The sequence below is a fragment of the Callorhinus ursinus genome, unplaced genomic scaffold (genome assembly GCF_003265705.2).
Source record: "Callorhinus ursinus isolate GAN/ISIS: 27379988/994484 unplaced genomic scaffold, GSC_fseal_2.0 scaffold17, whole genome shotgun sequence".
Taxonomy (NCBI): Eukaryota; Metazoa; Chordata; class Mammalia; order Carnivora; family Otariidae; genus Callorhinus; species Callorhinus ursinus.
In genome coordinates this window covers 25,325,196-25,342,933 of record NW_027397079.1, presented here as the reverse complement: position 1 = coordinate 25,342,933, position 17,738 = coordinate 25,325,196, and the positions used below count along the sequence as shown (strand labels likewise).

General features: G+C 39.0%; 1 protein-coding gene across 3 annotated transcripts in view; it reads right to left on the bottom strand.

The window, feature by feature from the left end:
* Positions 1-17,738, bottom strand: part of DLC1 (DLC1 Rho GTPase activating protein) — a 417,459-nt gene that overhangs the window by 167,922 nt on the left and 231,799 nt on the right. The window contains exon 1 of one of the 3 annotated variants that reach the window (XM_073902374.1): positions 9,514-9,825. The exons of the other annotated variants lie outside the window; for them this stretch is intronic. Within the exon in view, the coding sequence (XP_073758475.1) occupies positions 9,514-9,652 (139 nt within the window). The 5' untranslated portion in view covers positions 9,653-9,825. Of the gene's footprint in view, positions 1-9,513; positions 9,826-17,738 lie in introns of those variants that run through there. 3 annotated transcript variants of the gene reach the window in all.

Sequence of the window (17,738 nt, the reverse complement as noted above, 5' to 3'; positions counted from 1 at the left end):
TAGAATTTTTAAAGATCATCTTGTATATGCTTCACTATGATTATATACTTAACCCTTCAATTCTATCATCTCAACTATTTTCCTACTCAGTGTGACATAATTTTGCTTACTGGTAAACATTTAATAATATAATAATTATGTCATATTTTTTAAAGATTTTATTTATTTATTTGACAGAGAGAGAGAGAGAGAGAGAGCAATAGCAGGGGGAGTGGGAAAGGGAGAAGCAGACTCCCTGCTGAGCAGGGAGCCTGATGCCAGGCTTGATCTCAGGACCTTGGGATCATGACCTCAGCCAAAGGCAGATGCTTAACTGACTGAGCCACCCAGGTGCCCTGTCATATTTTTAATATAACTCACCCATCATTATTTTTCTTACCCTTTAAAAATGCAATATGACTCTCTCTCTTAAGTTTATGATGGAAAGAAAAGACATCCTGACTTCCAGTTTGGTTCCATAAGAAATTCTGTGGCATCACAAAAGACTTGGGACAAACTATTTCAGTTCTATAGCCTATGTATTTTGAAATCTGAGAGTAATGTCCATACATGGAGACATTTAAAGTACAACTTCCAATTTTAGTTCATTCTAATTCCTGAATGAGTCTAGAGCACCGTTTTAGTGAGTGACATATTTTATTTATGTATTTATTTATGTATGTATTTATTTATTTAAAGATTTTATTTATTTTGACAGACACAGCGAGAGAGGGAACACAATTGGGGGAAGTGGGAGAGGGAGAAGCAGGCTTCCCACTGAGCAGGGAGCACCGATGCGGGGCTCGATCCCCAGACCCTGGGATCATGACCTGAGCCGAAGGCAGACGCTTAATGACTGAGCCACCCAGGCGCCCCTTAGCGAGTGACATATTTTAGACTTTAGGGTACTTAAACTTTGGGAAAAGGTCAACATCTCATCTTTAAAAAAATGATTAAAGATATGGCTCCATGGTACTTTGGAAGTCATGAGTCTTTGTCCTGTGGAGAGGAGAATGGCCAGTTCCCTAGGGAAGATGGACTAACTTGCCTGTTCCTTCTTTGCAGAGAGGCTCTCCCTCCGATGGGCACCCTGCTGATGGTCTGATTTCTTTTTTTTTTTTAAAGATTTTATTTATTTATTTGAGAGACAGAGAACGAGAGACAGAGAGCACGAGAGGGAAGAGGGTCAGAGGGAGAAGCAGACTCCCCGCCGAGCAGGGAGCCTGACACGGTACTCGATCGTGGGACTCCGGGATCACGACCTGAGCCGAAGGCAGTCGCCCAACCGACTGAGCCACCCAGGCGCCCGGATGGTCTGATTACGTATGTGTACAGCTTATTCTCTGCTCCAGAGGGGAGCTGGACCCACAGGGACCAGTTCAAACTTGTAATTCTCAAGCTTTGTACGAGTGTCCCATCCCTCTCACCCATGCTTTCCTTCTCTATTTTCAGCATTTTGTACTATGAAAACAATATATTGATTGAGTGTATTTTTAAAAGCTACATATGCTCTTTTTGACACTGTCCCTAACAAGTGTGTCTTCTTCCATCTTTCTGAGAATCACCGGCTTAAAGAACAAATCACGGATGAGTTTTAGACACCCCTCAGTGTCCAAGAGACACCGCATACCTCTTCCTTACTATGTTGGAGTTCACTTCACCGTGTAGGTCCTCTCTTGAATTCAAAGGTAGAATTCAGGTGTTACATTCATGGCTGGTAGGCGAGGACCACGTAGGCCTTGTTTGTCAACCATTATCTAGCACAGTGTTTTGCGTACAATTGGCTCTCAATAAATATTTGTGAGATTAATTAATAATGACTGACAGATTTGGATGTTTCTGAGTTTTGTCCTTGGATACTCAGAAATTTTTAAGGTATTACCAAAAAATATGTAAATGGGAATAAAAACAGTGGTGTCTACCTCCCAGGACTGTTTTAAAGATTAAATGAGAAAATGCTTTTAGAGCTCTCAGCCTAGGTTTTGGCACTCCAATGACAACTTAATTACTGTTATTATATTATTTGTCATAAAAAATACATCCAAATGATAATGACCGCCTACTGCCAAGCGCCATATTTAGTTCATATTCCATGCCCAATCTTCGGCTGTGCCTAAGAAGTATAACAGTAGTACTACAGTCATGAATTTAATTATTAAGGGGATAGATAACTTTAGTCTTTGGTTAACTTTAGTTAAGTCTTCATCAATAATTCCAAGCACATGCTTCAAAAGTATCAGAAGTTGTTCTCAAGCAATAAGGAAAGAGCACAGAAGGAAAAGTGCAAACTCATCATCATTATCACACACATACAATCCCACCCGGAAACTTTTGGATGGTATATCCTCTTTCTTCAAAAATGACAGGTTGCAGAAGACATACAGATGGCCAACAGGTATATGAAAAGATGCTGAACATCACTAATCACCAGGGAAATGAAAATCAAAACCACGAGCTATCACCTCATACCTGTTAGAATGGCTAGAATCAAAAAGACAAGAAATAACAAGTGTTGGTGAGAATGTGGAGAAAAGGGAACCTTCATGCTTTGTTGGTGGGAATGTAAATTGGTGCAGTCACTACAGAAAACAATACGGAGGTTTCTCAAAAAAATTACAAATAGAACTACCATATGATCCAGTAATTCCACAATAGGGTATTTATCCAAAGAAAATGAACACTAATTTGAAAAGACATATGCAGCCCTACGTTTACTGCAGAATTATTTACAATAGCCAAGATATGGAACCAACCCAAGTATCCATGCATACATAAATGGATAAAGAAAATGTGGTGTGTGTGTATATATATATATACATATATATATATATAATGAAATATTACTTAGCCATAAGAAAGGATAAGATCTTGCCATTTGAGACAATATGGATGGACCTAAATGGTATTATGTTAAGTAAAATAAGTCAGAGAAAGACAAATACCCTATGATTTCTTTTACATGTGGAATCTAAAAAACAAAGGAAATGAATAAACAAATAAAAGACAGAAACAGACCTATAAATACTGAGAGCAATCTGATGGCTGCTGGGGGGGGGGGGGGGGGGGGGGGGGGGGGGGGGTGATGGGCAAAATGGGTGAAGGGGAGTGGGAGGTACAGGCTTCTAGTTATGGAATGAGTAAGTCACGGGGAGAAAAGGCACCGCAGTGGGAAGAGCGTCCATGGTGCTGTAAGAGCACTGTTTGGTGACCGACGGGAGCTACACTTGTGCTGAGCACAGCATCACAGAGTTGCTGAATCACTATGTTGTACACCTGCAACTAATGTAACAATGTGTGTCAGCTAGACTTCAATAAAAAATGATAGATTATTATTAAAATCAAGGGACTATAATCTGAAACTGGAAAACATATACAATAGCAAGTTTAACTTCAATCTGTACCTTAATGCATTCCTCTGGAATAGAGAACTTGCAGTAGAATGTTCCTTTAAATCAAGTTTTGGCTTCAAGATATAGCTTCAGACCCTTAAGCATACCTGTGACTAATTAATCTATCCCTTCTACCACGCCTTTGACTTTGGACACATCTCGTGATTGTAATTATAAGGACCTTTGGCAAAATACGGAGACAGCTTACAAATACTATTTTAAATGAGGGAAGTTGCAGAAGTTTTGCTCCAGAAAGGGAGGTGGCCAAATACCCCTTTCAAGTGGCAGCCTTGACATTTAGCATACTTTTTCCCATACCAGAGCTGTGCCGCATGCTTGAAACCCCAGCCTGCTGGTGCTGCTGCTCTTTTCCATGTTTGGCTCCATCTATATAGCAATTTTCAAAGCAGGTTCCAACTCGTTTGGGGAGACTTTCAGATATTGTATATGTAGCTTGACAAAGTCATATGCAAGGACTGATTTCTTCACCAATGTGCAAAAACAGCTATTCTCATGAGTCATTTCATTTTGGAATTCAACAAGGTCTGCACAGAAGTCACCTGATTTTCCTTTTTTTTCTTCCAGAGGTACGGAAATAAATTCCATTTGGCATTGATATTTTACCTTTTATTTTCTATTTTTGGACTGGTTGAGCTATTTTTGCCCAAAAGGCTTAGACAAATTATAGTGGTGTCATGCTAGCAGGGTGAAGCTTCTATGGATGTAGGGCATGCGGAAAGAGAAGAGGGGTTAAAACAACGAAACTGAGGAAGTACTTTACTATATGCCACCGACTCTTCTAAGTACTCTGCACAGTAGCTCATTTAATATTTGAAACAATTTTATGACATAAGTACTATGATTATCCTCTTTATATTGGTAAGAAACAGACTGACCTTCCCAAAGCTCTCCAGTGCAAGAGCCAGGGTTCAAACCCAGAAGTCTGATGTCATAGGCAGCTCTCTTCGCCAATATACTATGTTTCCTCTCATCAAAGCTGACCTGGACATCAACATGCTCCTCTTTTATTGAAAGAGTAATATCTAATTTAATAGATACATGTTACATCTACCCTTCAGAAATGTGATAGGGTCTCATGAAGCACCATTAGTGGTTGTCTCTCAGACCCTTTAAAATGTTATACATAGTATTGCATACATCCAGGGAAGTCTTTGTTTACTGGAGGAGCCTGCATATTTTGAGGCATACATCATTCTTGGTTAAAAGGCATTATATATGCCCTTACTTGCTTTTCACTGTGAACCAATGAGCAGAAGACAGTTCACAGGAGTCAGTGTTTGTGGTTTCTCATCATGGGAAGTGGGCCAGAATTCCTGATGCCCCATTGAATTGAAAGCCAAAGTACTACAGAGCATGTCAAACATTCGTTTTGCTAGTGAATTGGAGACCTGGTCAGCATAAGTGGAAAACTATTTCACAAAAGACAGAAGCTACCCAACACTCAACAGAATACCCCCAAGGGATCCAACCTAATGTAGATACTTGAATTTATTCCATGTCCATTGAATCACACTTGGATTGAGATTTGTCTAAATTTTCCTGCCTTCTTCCTAGACAATTCAGTTTTCTTCCTTCTTTAAAATGTTTAGCTATGGGAGTAGGGACACGTGTCCCACAACAGGCTGAGGCTTTTATATTTTTTCCCCTTACATGTCATATTTCTCTAGTAGAATAGATTGAATACTTTTTAAACATTCAGTGGGTTTTACACTACATAAACTGTGCTTACCTTATGAGATGCCATTAAATAAAGGCTAATATTTAATTTCTTTTTGGTTTATTTATCCATTCCACTTTGTAAACTGATGAAAGCTACTGTAAATGTGTGTAGTCAGGGTTCTGCCTTTCTTTTAGCCTCTGTCTCTTTCTAGTCTGAATGTTAGGGTCTTTTATTTTTCCTTGGAGGCAATCTAATTGGTACATCAGTCCACACTAGTCTACGGAGCTTTGCTGAACATACATCAATGAATTCCAGCTCTCCCATGTATGAGAGCCCAGCATCTCAGTCTATGAGAATGTCTGACTGGAAGTACTGGGAAGGCAAAGTCTGGATAAAGCATGGATTCTTAATCTAGGGTCTACTGGTAGAATTCACAGTGTCTATGACCTTGGATGAGGACAAATTTCACTTTTTATTTTCACAAAACTCTAACTGGAATTTAGCATTTCTTCCAATTATGAATGTTGACAAACTGCTACCTCCTCCTGCCTCACACACAATGGTATTAGCTGTCCCTGTGTCTTTGTCACCAATAGAAACTGGACTTTTCCATAGCATTTAGAGTCGATGCAGATATCACAAAATATCAATTACACACATTTCTACTCCACAGTTTGGGGAGTTAACAAACCTGCTCCAGATCACACTTGACTGTGGTTTTTGTGCAATCTACATCTGCAGATGTCCATGTGATGTCGTGGGTGGCCCCATTCAGCCACCGAACAGTAAAGTTGAAAGTTTGCACATTGCTGACCTAGATATGGACGTTGCTCCCCAGTGTTCTATCTATAATGGTTGGTGACAAGGAGATGAATCAAAGACTACTGTACAGTTCAATGCTTTTTCTAGCTAGCAATAACAATCTGCACACCGGTATCCTTACAAAATATTTAATTTATAGGTACTTCCCTATATTTTAAACATCATAGTCTATCATACAATTCATTCATTTTTTTATTACTATACTACAGTTTTGTGTTTGGAATACCTTGATAACTATATTGCACTATAATTGATTTCCTTCATAATTCTATGCATTTTATTCATACATCAAAAAATATTTTTCTGAGAAGTGATCTGGAGGCTTCACCTGCTAAAAGCTAAAAAGATCCATTAGCACACAAAAGGCTAAGAAGCCCCATTTGAGAGAATTAAGGGGTAACAGGTTTTGGGGAATGAGATGCCCTCTGAAGCCAAGAAGTCTGTGTACCCAAAGGGAAGGAGGAGGCAGTGGAGGAGTTGTGAGAGGCATGCACGAGGTGATGAGGGGTGCACAATTTGCCCAGAGAAGGGCTGTCTACCTTATCCATCACCCACGGTTAACCTCAACGTTGTAACCCCCTGAAAACTAGATGTCATCCTCTGCTTTTATTTATTTTTATTTTTAAAAAGATTTATGTTATTTTTATTTTGGGGACAGGAGGAGAGAATCTCAAGCCGACTCCCTGCTGAGCAAAGAGCCCGACACACGGCTCGATCCCAGGACCCTGAGATCATGACCTGAGCCAAAAGCAAGAGTCAGACGCTTAATGGACTGAGCCACCCAGGTGCCCCCATCTTCTGCTTTTAGGAAAGAGACCGTGTACCTGTGGGTTTGGGAATAATGGTCAGAGAGAGAATAGGAGTAAGAGAAACCCTGTGGGTTGTGGTTGGGCAGAAAAAGGCACTTCCATGGAAAGGAGGATACAATTAAGACAGTCTGCTCCCTCACTCCTTACAAGTTGAAGGCCTTTTCCTATAGCAGCAATTCTGTATTTCATTTACACAAGGACAGGGATCCTTAAAAATAATAGGCAGAATCCCTGCTTTATATATAAAGGATTTTAAGGTAAAGAAATGCTAATGATGGTTTTCATACATGACATCATTTGGGGTAGAAGAACTGGGAACTGTTAAGTTATGTAGAGTGTATTTGTGTGGGTGAGAGAGACCGAGTGAGACACACACATACGTGCAGAGAGAGAGAGAGAGAGAGATTGATTGATTGATTGAGAGAGAAAATACCAAACAAGGAAACTTAAAACTTTGTCTCATGGCCAAATATGTTAAACCTCTGGAAGAAACTGAAATCTCAGATTAGTGTTCGAGAGACTTGATGAAAGTCATCAAAGTAATGATCATCATGAAAATAACACTTCAGGTAGTATTAAAAGGAAGTATTTTCCTCAGAGGCTTCAAAACACTTCTTTACCTGTTCCTTCATTAATTTCACAACATGAAGTGAAGCAGGAGATCTGGACTTGGTACTACTCTCCATTCTGCAACAGAGGGCAGAATGGTATGATATAAAATAAAGACTGTATCTGGTGTTTAGAGAAGTGACTTTTTGTGGATAACTCATAGCTATTATTTAGCCTTTGGTCGGCAGGAAGGTTGGGTGCAGAGAAGTTTGAGGAGAAGGAGAAAAGTAAGTGCTCTTGAGATCTGGACGTGCACCAAATTGGTCTCCATCTGACAAACACTGATTGAGCTCTGAGCCGTGTGTCAAGCACAGGGGAGGCATGAAAAGGGTCCAAGTCCCCAGTCACCGGTCAGTTGTGGTAGCCAAAATTCCTTCTTTCAAGTTTAGTACCTGGATTCTCTACTGTGTGAATTACCTAATAGGTCATACTTATCTTAGAAAAACTGGGCAATATAAAGAATTTCTTCAGTGGACATGGAGCAGGTAAAATCCTATTTGCTGTTAGAGCTGTGGAAATGTTTAACTTTCCTCACATATAAAAAGTAACTATTTTCTTTAAGTGTTTTTCATTCGATGCTCTATTTTTTACCCCATATACATATACACACATATACAAATGACAAGACAGGGGCAGCAACTTTCCAGGGATAATATCCTTATTCTAGGAGGTCAACAGCTGTCAAAATCTCATCATTTATGAAAATATAAGGGGAATCCTGAGAAGCAGGAATGTTTGATTTAGTCTAACTCTCGAGTTAAAACACCAAACCACAAGATATTTTTGTGTTGTCTTTAATAAGACATTATTTGTGGAACCTTTCTGCTTGTGACAATGGATTTGTCAAATAAGACAAAAATGAATGATCTACTTCTTTTTTTTAAAGGCCAACCAATTATAGTTGTGGATTTTATATTCCTATATCTTATTTCTTAAGCTTCCTCTGGCCAATTGCAAACTGTTATCACTAGGTACTCTGGCTTAAAAAAAACTTATGGAAAGTTGGATTTCTTTAAGGTATCATATTTATTCTAAAGCCATAATAAAATGGCTAAATTTAAAATATTTTGCTCTCTCTCCCCTACTTTATGATTAGACTTGACATTGTTTACCCTGCCCTGTACTGGGCAATATTGTTTAGTTTAACAAAGAGAAAGATTTTCATGAGCATTTAGGACAAGCTTACAGCCTACGAAGGGATATAACTAGCATGTTACCTTCATAATCTGTTATCACAATCACAACCCTTAAACTTCCCTCTCTTCAAGTCATGTCAGGACTATTATGTGAAAGTCAAAGGACCTTTTATCAAGAACGCCCAGTGCAGGAATCTGTTGACACTTGGAGGCCGCTTGTAATATTTTTAACAATTCAGAACTCCACACAGAATATGAAAAGCAAGTAGATTAACCAAAAAAGGTTAAGAAAATATCATCTCTGACCCATTCACGTAGATGACATAAATACAGAGACTTAACAGAGCAAACAAGGAGGAGCCATGAAACAGGACGAGGATACCTGTCTTGAACTCAGAGAGATTATTTTATCGCGAGATGCTATTTTATATCAATGTACGTACGTTCTTAATACCAGGATCAGGCAGAAGTTGTTCGTTTAGTGCACCCCTTAAAACACCGTCTGCCATTTGGTTGCTGTCACATGAGCCCTAATAAGCCTGAATTGCACCACTGTATTTATGTTTTATTATATTTCAAACGCCTGCCTCTAGCACCCTCTTGGAACTCAGAGCAGCTCCAGGCTGCCAGAGGAAATGCCAGCAGGCTTTCACTGGGCAGCGCAGATCACTCCAGGGACACACAGCCCTTCTCCAGCAGAGACCAGGCCACCTGGGGCCAGACCAGCCCCACCACGGACCCCCGCCAGCACAACAGACCTCGCTGCTTCTGCCTGCCTTGGCTCATCACTGCTGATTTCCTGACACTCAAAAGGACCTTGCTTTTCTTTTCAAGGTTAAAAAAAACACACCTCTCATAAAACCTTATCTAGAAATAATCAGACCAGAAACCAGAAAGGCATTAGAGAAAAAAACCAGCCCAGAAATGTTAAATACCAGAGGAAGGGAGATGGAAAGCATTGCCATGACGGTGATGAACTTTATCCAGCCGATGAGATCATTCATTATCCGAGTTAATATCTGCGTCTGTGCACGGAATTGCTTTCCTTTTAATACCTCTCATCCCTCCCTTCCCCTCGCGCCCCTCACCTGCCAGCCTTCTGTCTCTGGTGCTTTTCCAAATAACATCCAGGGCTCTAGCTGTGGAGTCTCGGATGTGATCGCTAAAGGACCTCCGGAGAGGGGCTCGCAGGGGCCGAGCCATCACGTGGGCCTCGGGGTCCCCCATCCAAGCGCAGGGGACTTCAGCGCAGCCCGGGCGCCGCGACCATGCTGACCTGCTCCCGCTGCAGACGCCCTTCGCCGGCTGCGGGCTGTGGCTCTGGCGGGCGGCCGGGCTGCGTGCGCGCCGGGCCCGGGGGCGAGCCGCGAGCGAGCCCTGCGCCCTCAGGATCCCGGCATTGCGGCTCGCGCTGCGGCCCGGGAAGCGCCGACTGCAGGCGGCCTCCTGGACGGCCGCCAAGCGCGCGCGGCTGCCACATCTGGAAGGGCTTACAAATGAGCCAGCGACACGCTCGCGCAGCGCTCGGGCTGCCGTCGTGGCTATCTAGATGATTCTAGCTTCCTGTGTAATCCAATAACTTGACTCTTGGTACAAGCTCGGCCGTTCGTCTATTTAATAACTTGCCTCCTTCCCTGGCAATCCAGGTTAACCTTGCACTTTTGAAGGAAAAGGCAGAGCAGGAGGCAAAAAAGCACGAGGGGCGGCAGGTAGGGTTCTCTTCAACTTTTCGAGGTAAATTCTCATTCACCTTTGCATTTGATTAGCTCATTTGTGTTTTATTTTTTTAACTTTTTAAAAATTTAATTTTATTATGTTAATCACCATACATTACATCATTAGTTTTTGATGTAGTTTATTACTTCGTGGTTTTAGATTAGGCTGTTTATGACAGAGGAAGTTCAACCTTTAGTTGTGGGTGAGGGAAGGAAGATGATGGCTGTAGCGAGCATCCTACACATCAGTCTGGATTCTCTCTAGGAAATGGATACCTGAGTTTTAAGGTAAACACTAATCACCTCCTCATATCTCCCTTCTAACTATGCTTCTACTCACTTTAAGTGGTGTAATCAAATAATTCTAGGTTTTGCCTCTAAATAAGGTTCAAATGTCCCCTGGTTTTGAAAATCTTTTAGTTACAAGTAAGCAAACTTCATCATTATAATTGCACATCAAAAACTCTCTCCCAAAGGGTAAAAAAACTGCCAAGCACCATGAAATCAAAATATGGGTCAACTGTTTAACAAGATCTGTTTTTGAGTTTCTAAAATGCCAAATAAATCTATTTCTTTGCCAATGAATTTGGTTGATTTTCTGCTCTTTTATGCAGTATTAATCCTCTCCTCTCTCACTCTCCATTAAACGCCATCTTTTAACTTTCAAGGTTTGGCATGGAGGCTGACTATCGGCATCACCATAGTATCTAAGGGCCAGTCCATAACCTTTGCAAAATTAGAAAATGCTGTAAAAGTACTTTGTAAATTGCAAAGTACCATGTGAATGCTAATTATTATCATAATTGTTTTTATGCCCGAAATCCTTTTCAACCTACACTGATCTCCTGAGTCCCCATATTTCTACAGCATACACCCTCTTTCCCATCAACTTTGACAACTTAATTATATAAAAGATGATAATTAAAATAGCGAGATTGTGCTCATGAGTTATAGCTAACACTTGTGGCACTGCTAATTAGTAACCCACATGTCTTCAATCATATTGTTCCCAAATTGTTAAAGCCCATGAGTCTCTCCAACAGAGAATGTGCGTCTCGATATTGTCTTCTTTGCCTTATCATTGGGCTGGGCATAGATAAGGAGGCAACAAGTACTAACTGCTGAGGTATGTGGACTTCTGTGCCCCATGGGAGCCAATTCCGAGGGAAAATTCTCCATTAAAAAAAATCTCAAAAAATTTGATTGCCTAATTACATGGCTCTATTTTAAAACAAAGTACTGGAAGTCTGCGTGTGTGTGCGTGGATGTGTGTGTGTGTGTGTGTGTGTGTGTGTGTGTGTGTGTACGTATGTGTTTCTCCTTCAAAGAGGTCTGGGCACCTTGAAACAGGTTGATTCATTTCTGGTCAGGTTGAACAGGGCAGGTCTGTCTCAGAGGAACAGTATGAAGTAACCATAGCATAAGTAGTGAACCACACTCTGCGTTAGGCATGGGGAAGTTGAGGATAATTAAGACATCGACTCTGTCTTTAAGGAGAAATCCCATTGGCCACAAATCATTTCAAAATAGTGTCATAAATTCTATGACAGAAACATGTACCAAGTGTTATGGTAGCACAAAGAAGGAAAAGGTGGCTTGGATTCCTAAGTCCTCTTAAGCCCTGACCTCACCTAAATTTCCAGTCTAGATTTACAACATACAACCATTCTCAGCACGAATATCAACAGCTGATTGTATGAGTCATGCAAAGGGACTGACTGTAATGGCATGAAGTTTTTCTATACCCAAACATAGAACAGGAAACACCATTTATTGAGTACCTATGACATGCCAAAAACTCTTCTAGCACTGTAAATTGATAGACCCACGTATGTAGACCCCTATAGGTATTATTATCTCCTCTTTAGAGATGAGGAAGCTGGAGGGCAGAGAGAAGCGATTTGAGAAAGTTGAGATAGTTAATGCCAGACCTAAGATTCACACCTAGAGCTGTTTGCATTCAAAACTCATTAGCCTCCCAATCAGCTTGATGGCTCATAAATTAATGACAGTGATGATAATGACCGATTAGGGTTTATCTAGGCTCAGCTGATACTAAGCTAAAGGCCAAAACTCTTTAATCTTAGCCAAATAAAATCACCACTGGGCCCATGGTGTGAAAGAAGCCTGAGTCTCAGAGGGGTTTTAGATGATCCCAGCTATGAAAACTGAAGGGCAGTGAATCAAGAGAACAAAGGCCTAGTCAACACGTATTGCTTAATGATAGGACACTCCAAATGATCTCCAAAGTATTCTAAAATACCCTCCTCCTCCGTGACACGCTCTTTCAAAGACAATACTCCTAGTACTTCACTGTAGCTCATCTCAGCAGGTATTAAAAAAGCCTACTTATTCTAAGCACAGGTTCCATTTGGTAGAACAGTCCAAAGACCAAACCTAATATATATATATATATATATATATATATATATATATGGAAACTTATAAACATAAATGTAACTTTTATTGACAGACTATTGGAGAAGGGGAGCACAGCTATATTTTCAAGCAAGGTGGGCTTTAATTATTGATTTTACCATATTCCAAAGTAGGGCTGGCAACTTTACCCCTCATTTCTAAAAACTCATTAAATTCAAATTTCATTGTGAAGATATTTCAACTCTTTGTAAATGAGTCTCAGCCACGTATCATGGGTATGATGTAAAAACTATCTAATACACTGCCAATTTTAAATTATTTTTATTTTTTGTTTTCTGGCTGTATTTATTGGCCATTAGAAGAAATGTTCCATGCAGAAGAAGTGCTTTTCAAAATTCACCATTTATAGAATAATTCCTCAAGTTTTATTTCCACAAATTTCAAATAATCCAAGTCTCTTCTGACTGAGAGGTGAGGATAGTATACCATAATTAATGTTATCTCAGCTTGGCAGATGGAGAAAGTGGGAATATGAGAAGCTTATTGATTTTTTTCAAATCCTGCTGGGAATTATAAGAGAAATGAAGATAGCAACATTATGCTTTGATTGCTTTTCAGTTCCTTTTTCTTGTGATAAAGGGCTAGTTTCAGCCATTGGTGGAGTTGCTCTCTGGCCTGGGGGACTCTTGTTTGTATATTAAGCCAGAGATTCTTGCTCAAGTATGTCCCTAATATTTTCCACCTAAGAAAACCATTCTATTTTGGTAATATATTATAGATTTTATTTAATTTTGTCTAATTTATAATTTTTGTCTTCTTACTACAAACAAAATTTTAATTTTATTGTGTTTCTAGGTCCTATATGCTTTGATCTAATGTCAGGGACACCTTCTTTTCCAAGCCTGTGTAGCATAAATCCACTTTGGTCTTATGGCTACTCTTATTTGCTGATGCAACTCATTTAAGCCTCCTTTGGAGTAATCAGAACATTAGAATTACCCAAAGTGCTAGTAGGTTCTTTCAAAATAGTACGACTAATGATGGGAAATGAAATGTTTATTAAGAGTCAATGCCATGCTTAGATCTGGGTCTTTGGAACAGGAAGGAAATTATTAAAACCCCATTTGGTTAAGCCCTGTGAGAGACCTAGCCCCTGCAACAGTACAACAGGTTAAGTGAATGACAGTGGCTATCTGGCATAATAGGTCTGCTTAAGGGCTGCAGTTCCACAAAAGGTCTTCTCCATTATGTATCTATGTCTCCAAAAGCCCATGACAAAATTCATAGTATGACGCTTCTGTAACTCTGAGGGCTATATAAATGGTTTCTGTTTTTTTCCAATGAAGAATACCTAGCATATAGGTTACATGCTGCCAATCCCTGTTTCCATTTTGCATTTTGTTTATTTAGCATGACCATCTTGAGTGCATTTACTCTGGTGCAAGTGGCAATTTTGTTTGTTAATTCGCTCCCACAGTTGGAACCCTAAGGATTTTATTCAGTTTGGTTGAGAATCTCCTCTCTAATAAATTGTTAAATATCTTCAACCAAAGGGTTCAAGGCAAGGTTATTTACACTATCAATTAGGTATCTATTGATGCTTGATAGACCAATAGACCACAAGGACAATTTTCTTCAAACTGGTGATCTCCAACCTGAGGGCAGACAAGAGTCTCTTTGGAAGGCAAGAAGAAAACCTTAGAATCTATGTCTATTTATAAAGCTCTTTGAGTTTTTCTATTTTTCTAATATATAGAGGATACAAATACAGTGATTTATAGATAAAATTTATAAATAAATGTATATATTGGAGTTCTATACTCAGAAACTTATGGGAGTTAGCAATCAAAGATCTTCGGAGACTATTTCTCTACAAATCCTGATATATACCAAAATCACACTATCTTTCAGAAAAAAATCAACTTGTTGGGGGAATACTGTTGAGTAATACATTTTTTTCCCTCATATTCACTTCTTGTGATATATGAGGAAAGTAAAAAACAAGAAGTGAATATGAGGAAAGAAAAACGTTCTTTCCTTCCTGACACAATAATACCTTCTTTCCTTTTTAACTACTGAATCTCATTACTAACTGCTTTCTGAAACAAAGTTCTTCATCTGGGCTGAGAAAAGTCACCTTGCCTATGAGAAAGGAAACTGCTCTATACTGAATGTTTGTGTTCTCCTCCAAATTCATATGTTGAAACCTAATCCCCAATGTGATGGTATTAGAAAGTGGGGCCTTTGGGAAATGATTAGGTCATGAGAATCGAGCCATTGTGAATGGGATTAGTGCTCTATAAAAGAGAACCTGGGGTCCTCCTTGCCCCTTCTCCATGTAAGGGCTCAGCAAAAAGATGGTATCTATGAACCAGGAAGTAGGTCCTCACCAGACACCACATCTGCTGGCACCTTGATCAACTTCACAGCCTCTAGACCGTGAGAAAAAAAATTTCTATTTTTTACAGGTCACCCATTCTATGGCATTCTGTTAAAGCAGCCCAAATAGACTAAGGCAGAGACAGACCTTATTTCAGTCCTGCCCCTTGATAGCTTTGTGATCTTAGGACAGCATTTTCACAATTGCTATAACAGGGATTAACTAGATCCCTGATTCTGGTGCAGAAGGGGATGGAAGTAAAGCATACAGAATCCCACAGGATGGGGCCTGTCCTACTGAAGTGGGGTAGGACTTCAAAAAGATTAAAACAAAAAGGTTAAACAAAAAGGTTAAATAATTCTACTGGGGTAGGTGGTCTCCTTCCTCTTCTAAAAAGTATCTCCACAGAATCTAACCTATTAGTAAATTAATTGGCCATTTTTACACTTTCCTCAAGCTATTTTCAAGTTGCTTTGAATATGTTTCTTTGGAGTTGTTCATTTGTTTGTTTTGGTTTACTCCTCTCTCAATTATTTCCTTTCCATTTCTTCTTGACTAGTTCACTCTAGTTTTCTATACTAGTAATTTTGGCAGAAAGACAGGAAAGAAAAAGTACTAGAGAATGGGAAGAAGAAGTAGTGATGCTTCCAGAATTTTTTTTTAACGTAAGGATATCCGATTTTTTTTTTCTGTGTCATGATTTCAGAAGGTTAAAACATTTTCAGTTCTACAGAAAAATCAACAAGGATGCATCACCAATACTAGTGCTAAAGAAATAATACATCTATAATTTATATTGCCTTAGCAAAGGATAGACTATCTACTGGTAAAATAAATTTTAGACATAGTTAAAACTTTAGGAGGAAGTTTAGCAAGGAAATGTCCTTGCTCTTATTCTTCATTTTCTTTTATTCCTTTTATTCTTCCTTTTGTCATTTTATTCTCCTATTGTTTATTCTTCACAGTATAAAATTTCAGTATTTTATGAATTAAAGGAGTCCAACATATGACATAGAATTACAGTGATGTAATTTCTCTGCTTACTGAGACTTAGAGTATATTATGACTATTTGAATTGCTTTTAAATTGCATTTATTTCAATTCATACTAGTTTTATATGTATCTTTATGTTGACATTGGAACCAAAAAAATCCCCCTCTTGCTGATTCTGAATAAAAGACTTCCTTCTGAGAAACAAAAATAAATATTCAATGCTTTGTTTTACCTTCATGTAAACTCACTGCCACAAGTCTCTATAAAGAATGCCAGATGTTGATTACCTTTTGGATCTTAACAACTATCAATAGCCTTTAATAACATGCTATGCTAATAATAAAATCAAAAGCAATTTGGGATAATGACTGAATGGTATATTCGAGCATATGCATTCAGGGATAATTTTGAAGTCAGACCAAACAGGAACACAAATATTTTTCCATGTTAATATAACCTATTGATTATACCTTTTCAACCATATTATTAATAAATGTTATTTATTAATAGGACCCCCAAAACACTGCCAGTACCAACAGGTTTGAATGTTTTCATACAAAGTTATTTTATAGGTTGCCTTAGCTTTTGTCCATGAAGGGATCCTGATGATATACCACCACCCCCACCACACATACACAAAATATAAAACAATGTTTTTCAGAAATTGCACAATAGGTAATGCAGGATTGTGATTTCTGAGAGTTCAAAAAAAAAAAAAAAGATGAGCTCTACCGTGGCTCCCGCTTACTGCCTGGTGGTATTTTCTAGTCACAGAGTAAAGAGAAGAAAACCAAGCATAACCTGAGAATCTTGAGGTGATAGACATTAAGAGTTTATGGAGACTGAAGCAATTAGAATTTGCAAGTCAGAGTACCAAAGAAAAGAGAGCAACGTTGTGAGTTCTGCAGATTTGCAGATGAGTCTCCCCAAGCCTTTGACTGAATACTGATCTGCACAGATGTAGAAGGAACTTTCCCAAACTTGGGGAAAAAATACTGGAAGTCAACAGGCAGATAACATCCTGGAGCTCACACAGGGCTGGGTTAATTTCTGTTTCCACCAGTCAGCATGATGAGACCTCATGTAATATGAGGTCTTGGGTAGAATCCCTAGAAGGGTCATGCCTTAGTCGGGGGACTAAACTAGTCTTAGAATAATGGCTGCTCTGGACTTGCCAGCAGAAAAAAGGAAATAATAAAGATAAGAGCAGAAATAATTGAAATTGAAAATAAATAATAGAAATCAAAAGGTGGTTCTTTGGAAGGATCAATGAAATTGATTAATCTCTAGTCAGATTAACTAGAAATAAAAAGTGAGTTTAAGGGACACCTGGGTGGCTCAGTCAGTTAAGCATATGCCTTTGGCTCAGGTCATGAGTCCCACATCAACCTCCTTGTTCAGCTGGGAGCCTGCTTCTCCATCTGCCTATGGCTCCCCACTGCTTGTGCACTCTCTCTCTCTCTCTCTCTCTGACAAATAAATAAATAAAATCTTTTTTTAAAAAAGTGATTTTAACAGGATTGAAGGTTAATATACAAAAATCAATTATATTTGCATATAATAGCAATGAACGATTAGTAAGTCTCATTTATAACAGGATAAAAAAGTATGAAATACTCAGAAATAGGTTTAACAAATATGTGTACCCAAACTTATACACTGAATGCTTTATAAAACATTACTAAGAGAAATTAAATACCTAAATAAATAGAGACATATACCATGTTCATGGATTTTAATACTCAATACTGTTAGAGTATCACTTCTCCTCAAACTAATCTATAAAATCAATACCAATCAAAATTCTAGAAGTTCTTTTCTTTTTTTTAACTGACAAACTAATTCC